Consider the following 23430-nt stretch of genomic DNA (forward strand, 5'->3'; position numbering starts at 1 on the left):
AAAAAAATATTTTAAAGGTCCATAGCTAGATGTAGATATTTGTTTGGTTTAACATGTACTTAAAAAATAGTAGGTCAACACAATAATTAAATGTACCTCAGCAGTAGTGACTGGTAGCGATATAAGATGAAAGAGATAAATAATAATAAAAAGTACAGTCATGCTGGAACAGAAAGGGGCCAGTATGAAATTGTCCAAAATGTCTTTGTATGCTAAAGCTTTAAGAGTTCCTTTCACTGGAACTAAGGGGCCAAGTGCAACCCCTGAAAAACATCCCCACACCATAATCTCTCCTCCACTTGGAACAATGCAGTCAAGCAAGTACCATTCTCCTGGCAACTGCCAAACCCAGACTCACCCATTGGATTGCCAGACAGAGAAGCTTCATTTGTCACTCCAAAGACCCTCCATTGTGATTTTATGTGCCCTACCACTTACATGAAGAGACAGAAGGATTTGAGCAGTGGTGTAGTCCTCAAATAAAAAAGTGATTACTATTACAAGTTCCGTCAAAAACTGTTTGCAGCTGTACCTAGAAGATAGATTGATAAAAATAAACTATTAACACTTTGACTTTTGAAAGCACTGGGGAGTAAAATTGTATACAATTTTACATTCTGTATTGTATTTGGGGTTTCTATAACAAAAAGTAGTAAAAGAAATACAAAACAATACCACAAAATAATAAAGTGTAGTTACAAAGTACAAATTTTCAACCACTGGTTGACAATTATATAAAGAAGTACAAAAAAAGAAAGGCATGCATTAAATGAGAATGACTGTTTAATTGTGTGTATGTGCATATATGTCTAAGCCCAAATATGGCGTCAGCTGCAGTTTTGTATATGTAACAAATGAGAAGACAACATGGGTTTGAATCAGACACCAACCGTTGATGTGTATTAAATTTAATTCATAACCAAATTGTTTATTATACAAGAAAGTCTTAATTCAAATCATAAAACACAATTAATTAAGAGTGTTAATGACTGGTAGAAGTAGAAGCTCCATCATGCCATGCACCACCTGGCAGCTTTTGCAGCTTGGTGGATCCACAGCTAGAAGGTGTCACTGGTCTAATTGTGTGAGGTTTAACACAGAAAACAGACTATCTTAAATGTAGTCAGACACTTGCTCTGATCCTTTGAGATGGTTTCAGTAGCAGTGTCAGTCATACTGGTAGGCTCAGCAGTGAGACTTTTGGAGTAGGTTTGAGTAGCAACATCAACTATACTGGAATGTCTCATAATCTCCCATAGCCTTTCGCTAACAGTTAAACTGTTCTTCAATAAAACTCGTAGGATTGGTGTCGATAGTGAGGTGTAGAATGAGGTGTAGGAAGCACCTAATGAGCTCTGGTTGAGATACATATTCAAAATGCACTAAAAGTTAACACTAAGCTAGGAAAAACAATCAGTTTAAAATAAAGCTGCGTACCAGGAACAGGTAATGGAAAAATCCAGAGAGATAAGCACCAAGGACACTTTTTTGAAAGCATAGATGTCAGGTGTGATCAGCACTGATCTACAATAAACTCTGCTTTTACCCAGCATCATCCAGTGTGACTAATTCAGTCTTCCTTCTATATCAGGCTAGATTGGGCTAGTCGGGTCAATGTGGTGATTGTAGTCAGATTATTTTAGAGAAACAATTTTCGTTTAGTTTTTTATACCACATTTGGTATCCTGGCCATGAATCATCACTGATAGATTGTAGAACTAGTTACCTCGATTATATGGTTACTGAATGAATGAATATATTTTGAATGAATCTTTGTATTTCTTACAGCAATTTCGCAAAAATTTACAGCAAAAATTGCAAAAATAAAATGAATTACAAAAATTCTCTTTAAATCTTATAGCTTTATATTTGTGCACAACATAGTGTATGAAATAATCCCTTTTAAGTCCTCTCAAATATACTTTATACCCAATAGGGCATCAGATAAGACTCAAGAGCTGTGACGTATTTGTACTTCCTTTTCACTGTAGAATGAGTTGTTGTTCTTAAAATGGCGCCGTTGGACCTGGACAAGTATGTTGAAATTGCAAGACAATGTAAATATCTACCAGAGAACGACCTTAAGGTTAGTTCCGTCTTCGCATATGTCGAGCATTTAATGATATTAACCGTCCAGCCATTAAAAATAATCATCATTTGATCCTTGGTAAAGCGAGAAGTATTAGCTAGAATTATTAGCTGCTTTGAGCTAACAAAATGCTAGGTTAGGAATGTTATTCTCGTAGCATTATTTTTTTTCCCACTCGTATTCTCGTATAACGCCGCCTCTAACACTGGATATATAGTGAACTCGTTATCTTATTGGATGTTGTTCGTGAGTAGCCAATCGTAACGCAGGGATAAAACACTTGTAGCCAATCCAAAGTAGGAGGTGGAATTTCTCAGAATATGGTTGGGAAGAAAACAAAAATAGCAATTTTGTACTCTAATGCGTTTGTTAAATGACTGGTGTCGCTTAGAAATTATTCCATCTTGACGATTCGGTTGAGCGTCTGAAAAATTAAAAAAAAAAAACTTTAACTTCGATATAGCTAGTTCATACCTGCCTTACTTTTTTTTTTTTTAATTAGCTAGCTCACGTTAGCCAGTAAGCATTTAGCTAGTAATGGTACTAGTAATTTAGTACTAGATGGCTAGTTTAAATGTTTGATTATGTTGGATCACCTCAGGTAGCTTTACCATTGTTTACTAAGATACATGTAAGCCATTTTTGATCTGTTTTACCTTTTTAGCTAGCCTTTTCTTCACCTTCTTCATAAACAGCATCCCTGACCTAAGCTCAGATAATCAAACCCCTTAAAAAACGTGTTGAAGTATAAAGACGCTTTTTTTTTATATGCACTAAACACGATGTCGTATTTACGTTTACATGAACACCACCTTGATGTCTTGTATAAAACTTTGGAGCTGGTCTTATTCGAGTTGATCCGACTACCGAGTCATTGTTGCCCAAATGATTGTGACGTCCAGAGCAGATAATGCTGAATTCACACCAAGGGAGAACTGGGAAATGGCAAATGTTACTGGTAGAAACGATGAGTTCAATATCCTTCATCTAAATGTCAGTGTAAATTAATGTCAAGGATAAAAATCAGTTTTTATCAGACTGTCACAATTTTCGTGGCAATTATCTGCAATTTGAAGTAGTTTTTTATTAGTATGGCCAATGTTATATTTAACCAAGTACCGTGTCTATTAATATACTTTTTTATTTTATATTTTAATTTAAAAGTAGAAAAGTGTCTATGGCTGTGTTGAATTGATGTCACTTCATAAAAGGGAAAGAGCTGCTATTTGATTTGACGTCCCTATGTTGTGGTGGCATCTTTGGTGGTTGATGCTGTTTTACAGCTTTGCCTGAAATGAAGCTTTATAAGTATAAATGTTTCTTTCTCCCTGTTTATTTCTTTGTGTTTTCAATAAGGCAAAAAATCTTTCAGCGATGATCCATAATATAACTAAAAGCAACTTTGTTTTTCATTACCACTTTTTCAGGTGCACAACAACGAATTTGTTGCTTTCGATTATCTCCATGGATGATCAGTCGATGTACAGCAGAGAACGGCCATCTATTTTATTTTGCCAACGATTAGAGACAGCTTGTTGGCTATACACAAGGTTGTTTGCTATGGCACCTACACTCTGTATGCTGACTTTCTTTGTTCTTGCTTATGAGACCCACCATGGTTGTGTCATCAGGATCCTGATAATGTGGTTTGAGCTGTGCTTTGCTGCACAGTTGTGGGTCAGCAGGGTGAACAGCAGTGTCGGTGCTCAGTGTGGTGATGCTTTGAGATGCTGCTCCTGACATGGCCTGACTCAGCTCTGTGGGATGTGTGAGAAGCCTATGGACTATGTGTTATAGTCATTGGTGCGGGACAGTGAAGAATAAGGATGATGGTAGTGGTTGAGGCATGAACAATGGCACTGCACAGGGAAGTGTTGATGTCAGTTAAGACATTTGCTAGCTGGTGTGCACATCCCCTGAGCACTCTTCCAGTAATATTTTCTGGTACAGCAGCCTTCCTTGGGTTAACTGTGTGTGGACTTGTAGTGGTTATCATCAACCTGGGCGACCATAATGATTTTATTGTCCCTACATTTACATTTACAGCATTTAGCAGACGCTAAAAGCATTTAGCAGACGCCCTTATCCAGATTGACTTACATTTTATCTCATTTTTATACAACTGAGCAATTAAGGGTTTAAGGGCCTTGCTCAGGGGCCCAGCAGTGGCAGCTTGGTGGACATAGGAATCGAACTCGCAACCTTCCGAGCCCAACACCTTAACCACTAGGCTACCACAACAACGTATACAATGTTACACTTCTACCATATTCAGTAATGGTTTATCCACCAATCTTTAAGCGTTTTGTTTAGTATTTATATAGTATTGTGTAAAATTTTGAACATGCTATCATGAGTTCTTGCTCAATCTGTCCATTTTACTCTGACTTTTCATCACAAGACATTTCTACCTACTGAACTGTCTTTTTTTAATGTTTGCAATATAAAATGTCAACAGTTTATGAAATTCTGAATCCTGCCAATCTGGTATCAATATGCATGTCAAGATGAAACTGATAAAGGTGTCATTTATAAAGTCTAAAACAAATATAGCTAGTTAACTACCAAACATTTCCCTTAATGTAAAAATGTGCATAATATTACCAGCAGAAAACCTGTTTTTCACCAGACCAAAAATTACTGAAAATGTAACTCGGGATCTTTTATTTTAAAGATGAAAACATGTATCTAATATGAATAGATCATAGCACACATTTTTACATAGCAGCACACCCTTTTATATAATACAAATATTATTTCAAATACAGCTGCTTCTCTGGAGTTAGCCGGTGAAGATATCTCAGGGGGTGGAGTGGGGGGTAGGACCTGCTTTTCCACCCTCTCTACTTGCTGCAGGACCTTCCTGTTCTTTGTGCAGCTGCTGAACCACAAGGTGATGCAGCAGGACAGGAGGCTCACTATTGATGACTGATAGAAGTCAGGCAACAAGTGAGGAAGTAGTCTCTGTTTTGCCTTGTGATCATTGTTTTGATAATTGTCAATTCAGTTGTTTTTGAACAAGTTTGTGTGGGATAAGTATTAAAAGCTGAGCTGATCTGTTTGCTCATTTTGCAAACTGAAGTTGGTTGAGCTCAGCAGGGATGACAGATTTAATGTGAGCTGATGAGTCTCTCGAAACATTTGTTGATGATGGGGGTAAGAGCAGCTTGGCAATAGTCATTAAGACAATTCACTGTGCATTTCTTTGAGACTAGGATAAAGATGGCTGACTTGATTGTGGACTGAAGACTGTAGTAGTGAGAGGTTAAAATAGTGGTAAATATCTCTGCTAACTGATCTATGCAGGCCTCCAGGATCTTTCTAGCGACTCCATCTGGACCAGAAAGCATTTTCCTGATGATGCTGTAGGGGTTTGTCTTTCTCTGGTAGTGCAGGATTGATGCTGACCTTACTATTCAGTGGTTAATGCTCAATGGTTAAACTGAGAAAAGAAATGGTTCAAGGTCTCTGCTAGTATGCAGTCTGTGGGGATTTGTGGCTCTGTAGTGTTTCTAATGTCACTGTCTTCATTCCTCGCCACATTCTGAAGTTGTTGCTGGTGTGATCTGTTCTTCTGTGCTGCTTGTGCCTGTGTTTGGCCTTCTTTTCTTAGGCTTATTAGTGATTTTTTTTTTATAGGCCTACAGGTCCCCAGATAACAGTACTGTCTGGTTGTGCCAACAGATGCTGACTAATAGCATGATGTAGCTTCTCTTTGGCTAACTTACGGTTTGTTTGTGGTGGTAGATAAACAGCTGTTATAACAACCATTGTAAACTCCCTCCCCAAGTAGAAAGGTCTACACTGTAAAATCGGGTATTTGATATCCAGGGAGAAGTGAGTGTAATTAACTAGTGTTTATACACCACCCATTATGTAAATACGACGTCCCCTATCTGCTCTGAAGATGGCACAGCCAGCTAGCTCATTTTCAGCCAAGACTCTCTCACACAATAATTTAAGCAGTATGAAATAAGCCGCAGTTGCAAGTAGTTTATTTCTTTTGTTAAATAACTGAGTTTTTCTGAAGTTCTCAAGCCCCCTCTCTTGCCCAAAACCTGAAGTGTTTTAATAGTAAAGTGTCTCTTTAAGATATTTAATCACTTTTTTCTAACAGTTTGTGTGTTAAAAGTCTTGAATGTACTAGAAATGTGGTTAGATGAGTGAAGATAAGTTAATTAAATACATTTTTGCAAGTAACCTTTCAAGCAACCATACTTTACATTATTGTCAAGTGTAATGTACACCATAACACCAGGTTTTGCCATCAGTTTATTTAGTACGTTTCTAAATTACTCATAATGTTTATTTGCCTTTACAGAGATTGTGTGATTATGTATGTGACCTGCTGCTTGAGGAATCAAATGTACAACCAGTATCCAGTCCAGTCACTGTTTGTGGTGACATCCATGGACAGGTAACCACATTAAATATTATATTTTAGATTTTTTGTTATGCCTATTTGTTTGTGATTTCAAGAACACTCATTGTGCGCTCTCTCTTCTCTCTACCCCTTAGTTTTATGACTTGTGTGAACTTTTCAGAACTGGAGGACAAGTGCCAGAAACAAACTACATTTTCATGGTATGATTAGTAGCATGTATGATTTTAGTAGTCACTACAGCATGAGTATTCCTATTGGTATTACAACTCAATTGTATTGAGTTACTGTATTTTCCAGACTACGTTTTTTAAAATTGTGTGATGACTTTTTTTTTTTTACTAACAAATACAAACACTAAAACTAAAATATGAAAAAGACAATGATCAAGCTTTTAGATAATCATTTGTACTAATGGTTGGCCACCAATTGACTCTTTTAAGGGTGTTTTCACATATGGCTAATTTGTGTGAACTTTATGATTTCCCCTATCTGTCTGGGCCATTTGTGAATAGTCCAAATTAATGTTTTTTTAAAACAAAATCTTTGGAGGTGTGTTGCGTAAGGCTTATTTTAGGCCTACTTTGTGTTTTTGAAATCAGTATTTGGTGTGACGACCTGTTGGCTTCAAACCAACATCTTTGACACTTTGTACACTTTCACAAAATCAGGGATTTTATATTATCAGTGTCAATGATATTAAACAGGTGCTTATGATCATCAATTTCTTATATAGGTTGAAACACCAGAAAGTCAGAAAGTAAAACAGAAATAGCTGTTTAGGAGGCTTAAATCTGGGTGAGGAACATCCAAATTCTGTTACTAAGAACATGGAAGACCGTTTCATGTCACAGGTCATACACAATGGCAAGACTGAGCACAGCAACAAGACTTAAGGTAGTTATACTGCATCCCCAAGCTCTCTCTTGCCCCTTTTCCACCGAGGCAGTTCGAGTGCTGGTTCGGAGCCAGAGCCTAATTTAGAACCAGTTCTTTCTGTTTCGACCGCCAAAGCACCGGCTCTGAACCAGGAAAAGTGGTTCTTAAGTAGCACCAAACGTTGATGGTCTAGACTTAAGAACCGCTTGTGTCAGGGGCTGGGGGCGGGGCTACTGTTAGCGCATTTGATAATGTAGCTTAAGTATACTAATGTTTAATACTTTTTACTTTAAGCACACATTATAGTAAGTAGCTACATGCTAAGGCTACCTTTTTTCTGTGTTAATGATAAAATAACGTTATGTACTTTCTTGATTACAACCTCCGTTTATACAAATTACATGGAGCTGCACGTACACGTTGGATTCGCCGCATTTGGATGTTAATGTAGGTTCACAAAGCCATGAGCATTAACAGTAAAGCAACATCCGCCATTGTTGATGTGTTTGTGTTTGCCGCTGCTGCGCTAAAGTTGCAGGGACACGTGACACGTATACAGTGGCGTCAGACTTGGCTCTGTGATGGCTCTTTAGCCGGTGGAAAGGCAAACCGGTTCTTAGAAGGTTTACCAGTGGAACCAACTTTGAACCAGCACCAGTGCTAGCTCTGAACCAGCACTCGGTTCTTTTTGGTGGAAAAGGGGCATCTGAGACAAAGATTTTAAAGCAGGCTGGTCAAGCTGGTCTGCCCAGAAGTGGTCTTCATGGAAGAATTGCATCCAAAAAGCCGAACCTCTGATATTGAAACAAGGCTAAGCAACTCAACTATGCACGAAAACAGTGCTCTGAACTGACGAGTCAAAGTTTGTAGAAAGAGGCAGGTTGTTTGTCGAAAGGCTGGAGAGCAGTATAATGACGAGTGTCTGCAGGCAACAGTGAAGCATGGTGGAGGTTCCTTGCAAGTTTGGGGCTGCATATCTGCAAATGGAGTTGGACATTTGGTCAGTATTAATGGTGTCCTCAATGCTGAGAAATAAAGGCAGATTCTCAATGTAGAGGAGAACAAGGAGTTATGGAAATGATTGTTTTGCCCCCACAGAGGACTGATCAACATCGTCAAGTCTGTCTAGGATTACATAAAGAGACAGAAGGATTTCAAGGGTGGTCACACCAAATATTTATTTGATTTGTATTTTTCTCTTGTTCATTTATTTAAATTCTTTTAATTGTTAGGGTTAGTCCTCTATTTTTAAAGCATTCTTACTTTACAGCATTTTTTCACACCTGCCTTAAATGTGCACGGTACTGTGTGTGTATACATACATACATTGATTATAACATATTTGGATTTATGGATATATTATGTGTCTTTCCTTACACAGGGTGACTTTGTGGACAGAGGATATTACAGTTTAGAAACTTTCACGTACTTGCTAGCACTTAAGGCGAAGTGGCCAGATCGCATCACACTGTTGCGTGGGAATCATGAAAGTAGGCAGATTACACAAGTGTACGGCTTTTATGGTGAGTATAAAAATCAGAAAAATATCATTATAAATACCACACTGTAATTTCATGTTCATTCATTTCTCTATATTTTAATTTTTTTCCCCCCAGATGAGTGCCAAACTAAGTATGGAAATGCCAATGCCTGGCGATACTGCACAAAAGTGTTTGACATGCTGACTGTTGCTGCTGTAAGTACAATGCTAACTTTTTTTTGTTATAAACTGGCTATTATAACTGGCTATTTCTTTTATATCTTATATGGGCTTGTAACTACATAAATCTAGGTGTAGCTCATTATTCTAAACATATGTTCACTTGCTGTAGGCTGACAAGCCTGGTCATTTTTTTTGTCAGCCACCCCTTTATATGTTTTAAGTAGGCCATGTTTAGTGACTTAAAGTATCAGACAATGTATTAAGATGAAGTCTGGTTTGTGGGAGTAGAGGTAAAATTAGGGCATGCTTTCATCATGTTTTTATTTTACCAGTTGATAATTCAGGGCACAGTAATAATGAAAGTGGCACATATTATATATCGTAATTAAATATAGTTTGTGAACCCTTTAGAAATTTCGATATTTATGCATAAATATGATCCAAAAAGTCTTAAAACAGACAAAGTGAACCCAATCAGACAAATGTGTTATACTTGGTATTTTTGTATTCAGGAAAATGTAAAAACAAGTATGTGAAACTCTAGGATTAGTATTTAAATAAAACAGGGAACTCACAGATAACAGATGGACTCTAATTTGACCTTGAAATTAAAGAACAGGGATATGTCAAAGTCATATGTTTGTGGATGTGAAAAATTTTACAAAACCATCTCTAAAGAGTTTGGAATCTACAAATCTATAGTCCAAAATTTTAAGTGTCTAAAGGGTTCAAAACACTGTATATGTTAATTATGCATATTGCAGTTATATACAGTGTCGCTTGAAAGTTTCTGAACCTTTTAGAAATGCCTAGATGTCTGCATGAATATGACTCAAAACAAATTGAATGCAAACAAAGTTAGAGCCAAAAGAATTACACTTCATTAAATGTAAGAAAATTATTAAGTTTTAAATTATTAAGAAAAATGATCCAGCATTACATATCTGTGAATTACAATAGTATGCAAGCCTTTGCTTTCAATAGCTATTGTGAGCCCTTGTGCAGCAATAACTGCAAGTAAAGTTTCCGGCAACTTTTGATCAGTCCTGCACGGCTTGGAAGAATTTTATCCCATTCCTCAGTAAAGAAGAGCACTGGGATTTTGCTGGGTCTCCATACATGAACTGCTTGCTGCTTCAGGTCCTTCCACGATTTTTCTTTTAGATCAGGACATTGACTTGGCCATTCTAAAACATTATCTCTATTCCTCTTTAATCATTCTTTGGTAGACAGACTTGAGTGCTTGTGATTGTTGTCTTGGTTTATGTCCCATTTTCTCTGGGTATGTCCTGCCATTTTCCTTTAGAATTCACTGGTATAATTCTGAAATTATTGTTTCTTCAATGATGGCAAGCTTTCCTGGCCCAGATGCAGCAATACAGGCCCAAAGCATGATACCACCACCATGTTTTACAGAAGGTATTCGGTTCTTATGGATTAATTCAGTTTTTTCAGTTAAATAACACTTCTCATTTTAAACCAATTTTTTTTTGGTCTTATTCCTCCACAAATTATGTTTTTTAGAAACTTCATGGGCAGACTCACAAACGTCTTATTTGCTTGATTGGGTTCACTTTGTCATCAAATGATTATTATTTCATTTTAGTTCCTTGTATTGGCAGTCTCCTTTGGGTTCATTGTCTTGCTGCATGATGATTTGCTGCATGATGATTTCTGAATTTATTCTGGTGCTACCATCATGGTTTTCACTAAAGATTAGTGAACCCAGTGGGTTTAAACAAAATGTCCTAAGTTGTTTAATACCTCTAGATAAATATCAGGAAATGAAAGCTGAAAATCTGATTTACTGTCTCATATTCATCTTTTAATCTCAAACCCAATTATTTTCACTGTACAGCAAAAGTCTGTCAATAATAATCATTTTCTCTAATCATCAGAGTTCATGGCAGTGCATACTGCAAAATTTTCTATTTTGCTAGACACAAATTTCAGTTATTGCTTATGTGGTACAAATGGTTCAGGTACGCTTTTGAGTGTATAGTGTGTCTGTATCACACCAAGAAGAAAGTACATCAGCCCTGAATCCAGAGAAGCAATTGTTGGGGCCCATCAATCTAGGAAGGATTATAAGTTCATCTCTGAAGAATTTGAAATTCACCATTCTACAGGGAGAAGGGTTGTTTACAAACAGAGAGCCTTCAAGACATTTGCCAGTCTTCGTTGGATTGGGTATCTCAGCAAATTCAGTCCAATGTCAGACTGTTTAATGCTCAAATATATAAATAGAAACCCAAGCTTAACATCATATGACCTACAGACCTCTGTGAACATATGAAATGTTTAATGTTCCTGAAAGGCACAATCAGAAAAGGCTGAACAAATTTGGCTTTTATGGAAGGGTGACTCTCCAAAAAGGATATGGCAGGACAACTTGGATTTGTAAAATTGTATACTTGCAGTTACTGAGGCAGCAATGAACTATAAATTTGAGGCCATCTCTATTAGTTGATGCAGTGGGACACTGATCCCAAGCACACCAGCAAATTGATATCTGAATGTCTAAAGAAGAAAAAAAATAGTGTTGGACTGAACATTTTTGCTGAACTTTTTAATTACTATATACTGAAATATATGTTTTTTTATTTGTCACCTGATGTTGGTTGTCTACTAAAGAGTTATTATGGCTGATAAAGATATAGACTTGAATGATGGTGTAGCATTTTCCCATAACTGTAATTACAAAGATTATAATTTATATTTGCTCTTGTGAATCAGTCAGCACAGATGTGTTCATAATGCTGTAGTTTGAAAATCCTTTGCAGATTTGTTTACTATCGCTGAGCTCACCAAGCCTTTCTTTTCCTCAGTACTCTTGTTGGTTAATATGTAAAATGAGCCCCAGAAGAAATAATTTTCAGTGTGCATATTAATGCTATACACATACAAATACTTTTGAAGTCAGTTAAGATGCCATCATTCCTATATGAACTGATACAGTAAAGGGTGTGCAGAAAGTTCCCTAACCCACTGTATATATTATCACTGAATTGTACTGATTACCTGCTTAATTTCTCAGTTGATAGATGAGCAGATCCTTTGCGTGCATGGTGGCCTTTCACCTGACATCAAAACTCTGGACCAGATTCGCACCATTGAACGGAACCAGGAAATCCCCCACAAAGGGGCATTTTGTGACCTGGTTTGGTCTGATCCAGAGGATGTTGACACATGGGCTATAAGCCCAAGGGGTGCCGGCTGGCTCTTTGGTGCCAAGGTCACAAATGAGGTAACAATATGAACTTAAATGTATTTATTTATTTATTTATTTATTTGGGGGTAAATAATAGTAGATAGGTTTATAATAGTCCAGTTCTACTTATTTATTCATTTTACACACCACACATCTAATTATGACTTTAATTATCAATCTTGGAGTTTCAAAATTTAAAAAATACAAATATTTTTTAAATGTATCTAGTAAAATGTGTACTCTTTCACACCAGAAACATTCATTGTGCAGTCTACAACTCCTATATAAGGTGGTGGTAAAACGTTTCTGTTCTTTGTAGTCTTATAGCTGAGCTTCTTCCTTTTCCTGTATGTGTAAATACATTCAGGCTTTGTATGCATAAGAAAGGAATATACTGTGGACGTCGAAAAAGGTTTCGCTCTGTTTCAGAGGAGTCAAATTATTTTATTATATTCTAATAATTATGTTGGCTTTGTAGAAGCCAACATTCTGTTATCCTATTTAAGCTTAGACAAAAATTTATCAAGAGGAACTCCTCCAAGGGCTTTCGAGCCACATGCACTAAATTCGGATATGTTGTAGATCTTGGTCTGAATTTTGTTGCTATTACTTTTCTAAGCGGTCTGAACACCGGTACTTCCGGTACTGGGTCTCAAATTGGCCTTTTTTCCCCATAGACTCCCATTATAAACTTTGGAGGTTTATAACTCGGCAAGCTTTCGAACTATCTACACCAAACTTGGCCAGCTCCTTTAGGGTGATACTCTGAACAAACCGACTGGCCTTTCGGTTGTCCCGCAGCCCCACCCCCAATATATGCAAAATCAAAAAACTTTTTACAACATTGACATGAGACATATCAAAACTCTCAACACAATGAGGAGAACTGCCTCACATGTATTCTGGTCACGTCACGTGATGTCACCTGAAAAAAAAAAATTAGCACAACATGGACATGTGACATATCAAAACACTCAGCCCAATGTGGGGAACTTCCTCAAGAGTATTCGGATGACGTCACATGCTCATCTCCACTCCCTAGCTTTCTGTCTACTTGCTTCCATAAGTAACACTGATTCTTATGTCTACTCACCTCCAAAAAGCACCAGCCTTTGGGAATACTTCCATCATCAAAGCCAACATCAAAGTTTGTCGCGACGAACTTTACAAATCTAGTTCTATAATTATTATAGTAGCCTTCGGTTTACTAGGGAGTGATGGACTCTGGAGCAGTGGAAAATACTCATGTTAACCTCTCGTGTTATAGACAGGTTTTAATTGTTTTGTTACTATGGTCCTTTCCTAAATCTTATTCCTTGGCCTGCTTTTGTTTATTTTATTTTGTTTATAAACTGCCTGCATTTGACAGTATTATAAGGTGACACAAGATTTACATGCAGACTGACCTTGGAAACACATTGAACCCCTGGATTTCCAGTTCAGGGTCTGAACATGTTGCAGTATGTGCAGAAATCTTATGCTAAGATTCTTATAAATGTAGACTCAATATGGCTGACTCTTGACCTTCATAAATTCCATGAGTGATGAACATCGTTGATGTTGTCAGATTGCATACAGATACTAGGTAACTAAAACATTGTGTTGGATCCAAGGTGGCTTCTGCAACTTAGGGCCTTTTTACACCTGGTCACTTCATGTGTTTTCTCTGATCTGATAGCTATCTCTCACTCACTCTCACTCATTTTCTACCTCTTATCCGAACTACCTCGGGTCACGGGGATCCTGTGCCTATCTCAAGGCGTCATTGGGCATCAAGGCAGGATACACGCTGGACAGAGTGCCAACCCATCGCAGGGCACACACACTCTCATTCACTCACGCAATCACATACTATGGACAATTTTCCAGAGATGCCAATCAACCTACCATGCATGTCTTTGGACCGGGGGAGGAAACCGGAGTACCCGGAGGAAAACCCCGAGGCACGGGGAGAACCTGCAAACTCCACACACAAGGCGGAGGCGGGAATCGAACCTGGAGGTGTGAGGCGAACATGCTAACCACTAAGCCACCGTGTGGATTTATATCCGTCTCGAAACCGTTTCCAGTGACCAGGTGTAAAAAGCCCCTTAGTGTGGCACTATCTTGGCGTTTATAGAATACAGATGCATAAAAAATCTTTAAAGGTACTAATTATGTAAATGCAGTTTTTCTCTACGACTTCTAAACAAAACAGTTATGTAAATTTTATTTTAGTCCCACATAGTTTTTGACCCTGTTTTGCAGTGTAATTTAGTAAATTATCTGGGATTTTATGTGACGGTACCTATTAGTACTAATCCCAGCCTGCACATACCAATATATTGCTGATATGCTGTGCAACTTGACACTGCACTTGTTTGTACTGCTAAAGGTTTAGCTAGACCTGTTTAAAGAAATTCAACTGTGTGAATGTGGAATGTGCAATTATTTATTCACATAGGTTATTCAATAATAAAAGTGCAGGGCTGTTATTTAATATTTTATTTAGTATGTATATCAATTTTAATATACTGAATTTAATATTTTTATTAGTTGATTGTCCTATTTGAGCTATGTAATTTTTTGCTTGATTTTTTTTTTCCCCACGTCAGCAAAAAATGCAAATTTTTCTTTATCCTTTCCTTAGGTCTATTTCGAACTGATGAACAATAACCGAGGAACAATAAATCTTTTTTTACCACAGTTTTCACCACATTAGAGAGTAAAACCTATACCATTTGGTGTATTTTTATGGATATTAAATGCACCATACAAGCAATGTAAAATTCATTTGTGTATAATATCTGTTTCTTTTCCTTCCTTTTTTGCAGTTTGTCCATATTAATAACCTGAAACTGATTTGCCGTGCACATCAGCTGGTTCACGAGGGCTACAAGTTTATGTTTGACGAGAAGCTTGTGACAGTGTGGTCAGCCCCTAACTACTGCTACCGCTGTGGCAACATTGCCTCAATTATGGTGTTCAAAGATGTGAATACACGGGAGCCCAAACTATTTCGTGCTGTGCCTGATGCAGAGCGAGTCATTCCACCCAGGACCACAACGCCCTACTTCCTCTGAGATGCCCACTGTGTCCTCTTTCTCGGTTTGGTCAACCGCTCGCTCTCTCTTTTTTTTTTTTTTTTTTTTACACAATACAAAATATGCATACCCTCTCCTTCCCCTGACTTTAGATAATAAAGAACCCTGAGAAGGTTTCTAGCCCTTTTCATGAGCTTTTCATGCAAGCTTGCTGGACAGAGATCAGTGATTTTACTGGTGCTTTTTTTTTTGTTATTTAATGATACATGAAATTAATCCTATGTTTTAAACAATGTAAACCACTTAATCAGACCAAGAGTGTAGGCTTTAGAATATTTCCTGTACTCAAATAATTTACCCTGGCTCTGTTGTGTTGAAGATGTGAGGTTGTTCCAGGTGATTAAACAGAAGAGTCTGTGATTATTTTGTACATTAAAAAATTGTATTGAGAAATTAATTTTTCTTTCAGATTTGTTGTATTTTATTATTGTAGAGATGGTGACCCACATACCAATAAAATATTGAAAAAATAAACCCCTTTATTAATTTAAATGGCTTGTACATGCGTGTGTTCTTACATTATTTCCTTAGAAGGACGTGCGTCGTGGTGCCTGTCAATAAAGTGACCTAAAGTAGTCATAAGGTGGCGGTACTTGAAATTGAAATTGCATTTCTGCAAATAAATAGTGCGGTCTGGTTGACAACACGGAAAGCCAATTAAATGCTTGGCTTTTTCCGACGTCATCGAGCAGCACGTTAGTGTGAGAGGTGTTTTTCAATGGAAATTGTACAGAAGTCACCGCCAGAATGGTAGTGACAAATACACTGACAGAATAAAAACGTAATTCTACGTTTGATTAAAAAATAAAAAAGCTAAATTAGGTGGCTTTTTATTAAATGACGCTTTCGGAATGAGTAAACATCGGTGTTTGTAACATTTTACACCGCTGCTTCAAGGTAGAACAACGTTTTCCCCCTTTGAGGGTTCGAAGAAGGCGATACTATACATAGGTGATGTAACGTTCACGGATATCTCTCTGTCTGCCTGTTTAAACGGGAGTTTTCTCGTGTTTAATTCGTGCTTATCATTCTCACATTCATTCCCATTTTACGCTTTGTGCATTTTGCGCACGTTGTGTTTAGTTATCTAGCGCTATCTGCAGCGTCGAATTGTCCGAGCTTTATTTATTTATTTATTTTTTAAAAGCGTTTGTCAGAGTAGATCAACGGGAATGTATTCATACGTTCCTTATTATTTCATTTATGTACTGCTTCAATAGCCTACTAATATAACACGACGCGAAGACAACGATTTGATAACGTTCTACCTAAATTAGTGACTCAAATAGCGCCTTAATCCCCCATCCATCTCTTTATTCTTCATTTACACATTTCTTCAAATAAGCTTGCATTTTCCGTCTTGCACAGATCCGCTGTAAATATCGTTACAGGCGAATTAAAAAATAAATAAAAAAAGTATAGAGGTAAGTGAATTTGATTTGAATTTAATTCTCATTCATGTATTTCAGTGTATATTTCTGTGTTGGTTTGTACCAGGTCAAATCGTACCCTAAGTACCATTTTGAGCTGTATGTTGGATGAGCTGTAAAACGGTTGCTTGACTATTAGATTAGACTGTAAGTTTAACTTGCATGCGAGTTGACGGATGTTTTGAGAAAATGAATTGTGATTGATGACAATAAACAGTCTCAGGAATCGACTGGGTCGAGACAGTCTACTATTCTACTATATGTAGTAAAAAAAGAATCGTACACCAACATAAGACACAAAGCATTGAATGTAACGCTATTAATAACCATGGTCATGGATTCGATTATAAATATAGGCGAACTATGACGTCAGTTTGGTTAGTACTTAACTGCTGTGGCATTTTGTTTAATTGATCTTTTATTATGAAGCGGTTTGGGGTCGATCAATTGAATAGGTTACATATTGGTAGCGTGTGTATTTTGACGTCTTTGTCGTGTACAGTTTGGGTATGGCCTACATGTTATACTGTTTTTTTTTTTTTTAATACTGTGGATATCATTAAGAGTCGAAACGTGTTTAGCCTTTTTTAAATGAGGCTTAATTAAGGTCACTGCACTGAAATAACAGTAGATGCTAACAAACTGTTGTGCTTCTTGGAGTGTAATGTATACATTACGCAGGAACTGTGATTAGACAGATAATGCACCTACTGTATACTTTAAACAGCACGGCATTTAGCTTTATATAGAGACTTTGTGTACACCGTGATTGAGTGAGTGACGTCATCCATTCTGATTGGTTAAATGTAGAGTTATCATCTTAAAATCAGTTATGTTGAACATTGCACATCGATATGTACACCATATGTATCTGGCTAAAGGTATGTGAGTATCTCCTCATATCTCTGTGCTTGTTGAACATTCTATCTAAGAATTAGTCTTTTGCTGTAATAATATCCTCCACTTTGGCATCTCTGGAAAATTGTCTGTGGTGTGTGATTGCGTGAGTGAATGAGAGTGTGTGTGCCCTGCGATGGGTTGGCACTCTGTCCAGGGTGTATCCTGCCTTGATGCCCGATGACACCTGACATAGGCACAGGCTCCCCGTGACCCGAGGTACTTCGGGTAAGCGGTAGAAGATGAATGAATGAATGAATATCCTCCACTCTTTTGTGAAGGCCTTGTATCTCTTGAGTATAGACTAGAGTTATATAATAATAATAATAATAATAATAATAACAATAATATAGTTTATAATATACTTTTTTCTTTTTTGCTTTTAATCAATGTGATATTTGGCTTTAATATAGCATCTCTTTAAACTTGATAGATTTTGCCATTCCTAAAAATTTGAAATGTAAAAAAAAAAACATTAAGTCTGTATACTCATAAATGCTCTGAATTGTGAGTTTGCTTTGTTACTTATCTATTTAAAATAATTGTGTTAAAGATTTCTGTTGCTGTCCCTACAGATTGGTTATGTTTTAGGCCATTGTTTGTGCTAAAACAGCTGTATAGTCTGAATTCTGTGGTCAGATATTTACAAACTTTACAATGCATAGGCACTGGGTACTTTCTTGCCATCCCCAAATTCTAATATGAACGGGCAATAACTCCTCAACTGTTATTTGACATATGGTGATGGAATTTGCTCTGCTATTTTTGGTCAAAATTTAAAACTTTGTCTAGCTTGTTTCCAATTAATACATTTGGGGCAGTTGTGTAACCTATTAAATACTGTATAATCAGAAAAAGAGCAGGCATCTGGAACTGTGCGTGCGTGTGTGCATGCGTGTGTGGGAGCATGTGTGCGAGCATGTGTGCTTGCGTGCATGCACGTGTGTGTGCGTGCGTGTGTGCAAGCACCAACAGTAAAAGAGATGGGAGTCGATGGACATTTGGTTTAAGAACAATAGACTTTAACACCTGTGGTTTATAGGAATCTAAACATCCTATCTAAAATCTGTGTTTTGTATGTGAAGCTATTGATGTGTATGCTTAGCGTTCAGTGACATTTAACATTGTGAAAGATAGATATAAATAGGAAGAAAGAAAATAGAAAGAAATAGACATTATTATTATTGTTGTTGTTGTCGTGAAAAAGATATGACAAGGTAACTTGTGCCTGTATTTCATTAATAGAAACTGTCTATTGTCTGCAATAACTCGGTACTTGTATGAACATTTCCAAGTATTTTGACTAACGCAAGTAAAATATACAAAATAGAAATCCTCCACTTTATGCAGGTACAAGATTTTTTTTGCATTTTGTTAGTTGTTAATTCTGATGTATGAGCTACTGTTATGGTCGGACATATCTAATGTAATGTTACATGGTAGCAAGCAAGTTTCACAGTTGTATCTGAGATCAAATGACTCATGAAATAATTGAATTCTTAGCTGCATCAGTTGTTGTTTAGAGACCCTGGACAATTGGGCTATCAAATAATTAGCATATCTCAGTAATATTTAGCTTAATTCATGCAAAATTTTATGTGCAAATATGCTCCTTTGTGTACTTTTTTTGCTGCATTGGTGAGTATGTTGCTCTCAGAATAGCAATCTTAGCAGTGATTCTCCGAATTACAGACCCCACTATTCACAGTAAGTTTCCATAAAAATAAATTGTAATATGCAAGACTCAAAGTCTCCTGGCAGTTAGATATGGAGGAAAGGTGGCAAGACATATCTTGACCATGTGACCATTGACCATTTATGGATGTTGCCAAAAGTGAGGTTGGACCCCATTGAATTACCTTGTTCAGGCACATAAAGCCAAACAACTGAATATGGATATACTTCCAATATCTTAGTGAGGTCTTTGGAATAATTGGAAAGAGAGTTAGGATCTGTTTTTTTTTTCCAGTTGTGATTGGGCCAAAACAAAGGATAGTACTCCACATGATCCCAGAAGTAAAGAAGTCTTCTTTTTGTGCCTCTCCTGCTTTTATTGCTCACAGATTGCTTATCAGTGACAAAAACTCTAAGGTATAGGTTTACGACCATACTTGGATGGTGGTTTCCAACAGGTGTTCACCAAGGAGCAGGCCATCCAAGATGTCTCCACCTTTCACCTGGTAGGCTATGGTGATCAGTCACAAGGTGAACACAGGAGACTTTTAAGTACTGAATAGCTCATATGATTCATCATGGGAAAACTTGATTCAGCAAGAATATTGCAGAAGATGTGGTTTTGCAAACAAGACAAATGGGTCTGCCAAGAGATTCTGAGGGCTAGAAGTGGCAGTGAATTTTGACCTATTGAATGAACTAAAATCAAATAAAAAAAATAATTAAAATCAAGTAAAAATGCAAAGATTTGTGAATAGCATAGATGCTGTCTGGTCTATAAGTATTTGGACAATCACACAGTTTTATATCAATGTAGACCACTAAAAGAGATTTATAGTGAAGCAATTAAAAATGAGATTGAAATGTAGACTTATTCAAGGGATTTTACAAATATTGCAAAAAGTTTTGAAATTGCAGTGCTTCTTTTACAGTTTTACAATTTTCACAGTCTCAAAAGTAAATGGACAAATACATTAAACTAACATAATTCTAACTAAGTATTATATTTAATGCTTGCTTTTTGGTCTTTCTGTTGTAAGATTTTGTATTCAGTAAGTAAGAAGCTCTTGGGTTGCTTTAGCAGTATGTTTTTCTCATTATTCATCTGTACTCTGAAGTTCTATCCTATCAGTTTTGCAGAATTTGACTTTCATTTGAGCAAGCAGTATAGCTCTATACACATCATAAATCAGCCTGCTACTTTTATCAGCTGTCAACAATAAATGTTGACACAAGTGACCTGCTCTTGGTTTCATCTCTCCTAAAAACCTTCTTGTAGAACTGGCTTCTTTAGATGTTTTCTGTCAAAGTGTAATCTTCCCCTTTCTTTTCTTGAGTGTTACCTTAAACCCTCTAGTTTAATTCATGAAGGTGTTGTAAAGTGTCTCTTTTTTTTTCTTCATTAAGGAAAGAGTTGAGCATAAATCCTCTTTAGTTGTCTTACATGGTTTTCTGGGCCTTTTAGTATTGTTGAGCTTGCCAGTGCATTCAGTTCTTTTAAGAATTAACCAGATTGTTCATTTTGGTTATTATTATTATTATTATTATTATTATTATTATTATTATTATTATTATTATTATTTTAGCCTATTAATTGCTTTCTTCACTTGCAGCTAAATAACCTTTTGGACTACATATTGTAAGTTCACATGAACAACTACCAAATTCAAATTCAACACTTGGAATTCAAACTACAGACCTTTTTTTATCTTCTTAAATTTTTATGAAATAATGAGGAAACGTCCACACATGGCCATGAAACTGCTTACCAGTCAATAGGCCAATTTCTTTTAAACCTGTGAAAATGGAGGGACAAAAGAAAATAGCTGTAATTGAATCAAAGCTTGAGTTTAATCACACCTTGATTGCTTTAATTCAAATCCATATGTTACAGGAAGAATACATTTTGTTGAAGTTCTATACAGTGAAATAGTACTTTATATAGTATTGTCCACAGATAAGGAAGTTAAAATTGCAGTATTATGTCCACTGCAGATAACACATAAATTTACAGTGATGCATAGATTAAAAGACAGATTAGCAATAAATGGTGCAATGGCTGCTGGGACCAATATCATTACATTACAGTTTGATGCTCAGTGTATTTCTCTATCCCTGTACTGTTTTATGAATCTGTGTGGGGGTTTATTCTCTGACCACTGATACCTTTCCTCTCCAGCATTCTTCTCTCTTTTCTATCATCTCCACTGTCTAGTTATGTCGCTTAGACCTCTTAGAACAATGTCTTACTTTAATTTAGGGCCTTTTCCATGCCCTCCACAATCAAGGTTAATATTTATTAGCTCATTTTTCTTTTCTAAATAACAATAAATAAAAGCATATATCCTGATTAACATCCTTTCTTTAAAAATCAAGTGTTTAAATATTGAAATAGCAATTTCATCTCATACTGACCTACCTCTTCGAACATGTCCTGCAAGATGTTCTGCAATATTGATATTCTGTAAATGTTGCAATATATTGAGTATACTGTTTTATTTAATGCTAAATGGAGAGGGTAATGTTGAGTGATCTATTATATCGATAATGGTCATTCAGAACTGTTGATTTTAAAGTCCAACATAGGCCATCCTTTGAGCAATTTGACAGAGATGAAGATTCATCATTCAGTAAAATCTACAGAAATAATTTGTTCTAAAAATTCTAAAAACAATTATGCAAGAGGGCCATATACAGGAACTTCATCAAATGGAACAGCAGCTCCAGTAGTCTTCTAATATTTTCAGATCCTTTACTATGGGTTTCAGAATTTCATTAATTCCGTATTTTTAGCATCTTGTGCATATCGATACCAGAAGAATGTGCATTAACAAAGAATTCACATGGGGGTAAAAGGCAGCCAACTTCATGTATGCACTCTTCTGAATCTAAAGAATTTGCACACTGAAAAATCTAAATTGCTGTACCACACTGCAGACAGTGTTAAGAAATATTTGGAACTGTATTTTACAAAAAATACAACACTTTAATTAAATACCATTCCATTAATGACTGGTTAAGTGTGTAAAAGGACAATAGGTAAATTTTCCCAAAAGCAGCATGGAAGTCGTACAAAATCTAAAAATCCAAAGTACTTTACATCATTTATTGTGTCAAGTATTTTTTTTAGCATCCATGTAAAGAGGAAACACTTGGAGAATATCCACTGATTGCTGTCGGTCATAGAGCATCTGTTGATGATTGTGAAATGTTTCTCTCATCTTCTGGAAGACTATGGCAGGATCAGAGATATGGTCAAGAAGAGACATGGCCTCCATACATGCATCTCTTGATCACTGGTCATCTGTGAAACCAAGTGCTTTTGGCAATGTGGGCCCTTCCTTTCAGCTCCACTCTGTTCCGCTCTGGGGGTTTTTTTTTGCGGTCTTTACACACCATTTATGAAAGTCTTTGTTGCTCTAAATGTCAGAGATGTTCCTAAAAATCTACCAGGCTTTATTTGAATGGTTACAATATCAAGTTATTGTCATACATTGTGAATGTTTATGCCTTCACACATAAAAGATCAAAGAACCAAAGTCTAAACACTTGTCACTATTCTACAGTGTCCCTACACAACGATCCGATCTCCCCTTTCTACACGGCTTGCAACCTTGGGGTAATCATAGAGAATCAACTGTCTTTTTTTTCTCGCATGGTGCTAATGTGACACTCATGTCCGTTTCTTTTGGAGAACATCAGAAGGATTCGGCCATTTTTATTCACACAGGCCGCTCAGGTACTTGCAACTGCAAAGTACTGCTGGCACTGCCTGCTGCCACTGCCGGCAGGTCTCCCTATGAATGCAATTCATCCTCTGTAAATGATCCAAAATGCTTTCAACCTACAGTATGTTCTCTCATACCACCCCAATGCTGCTCTCCCTCCACTGGCTTCCTGTAGCTGCACTTTTCAGATTCAAAACACTGATGTTTGCCTATATATGGAGCAGCTCCCTCTTACCTCAAAGCTCTTGTCACTCCTCGCACTGCACCTCACTCCCTCAGAGCTACTAGCACTGATCGACTGGTCCCACGATCTCTCAGAGTAAGAGGTAGGTATACAGCAAGACTCTTTTCTGTTTTGGGACCGAGCTGTTGGAATTAATTTCCCCTAGATGTGT

General features: G+C 36.8%; 2 protein-coding genes across 5 annotated transcripts in view; both read left to right on the forward strand.

Moving 5' to 3' along the window:
- Positions 1-1954: 1954 nt before the first annotated feature.
- On the forward strand, positions 1955-15798 carry ppp6c (protein phosphatase 6, catalytic subunit). Its single transcript, XM_060862758.1, has 7 exons — positions 1955-2086; positions 6411-6506; positions 6608-6673; positions 8731-8872; positions 8966-9045; positions 12050-12259; positions 15037-15798. The coding sequence occupies exons 1-7, from the start codon at positions 2012-2014 to the stop codon at positions 15283-15285; spliced, it is 918 nt and encodes a 305-aa protein (XP_060718741.1). The 5' UTR covers positions 1955-2011; the 3' UTR covers positions 15286-15798.
- A 234-nt stretch (positions 15799-16032) lies between these two features.
- Positions 16033-23430, forward strand: part of scai (suppressor of cancer cell invasion) — a 66433-nt gene continuing 59035 nt past the window's right edge. The window contains exons 1-2 of one of the 4 annotated variants that reach the window (XM_060862964.1): positions 16033-16257; positions 16675-16730. The gene's annotated coding sequence lies outside the window, so the exon portion shown is untranslated. Of the gene's footprint in view, positions 16258-16674; positions 16731-16808; positions 17862-22389; positions 23362-23430 lie in introns of those variants that run through there. The other 3 variants (XM_060862965.1, XM_060862966.1, XM_060862967.1) reach the window with 3 other exon arrangements.

The sequence above is a fragment of the Tachysurus vachellii genome, chromosome 26 (assembly GCF_030014155.1).
Source record: "Tachysurus vachellii isolate PV-2020 chromosome 26, HZAU_Pvac_v1, whole genome shotgun sequence".
Lineage (NCBI taxonomy): Eukaryota > Metazoa > Chordata > Actinopteri > Siluriformes > Bagridae > Tachysurus > Tachysurus vachellii.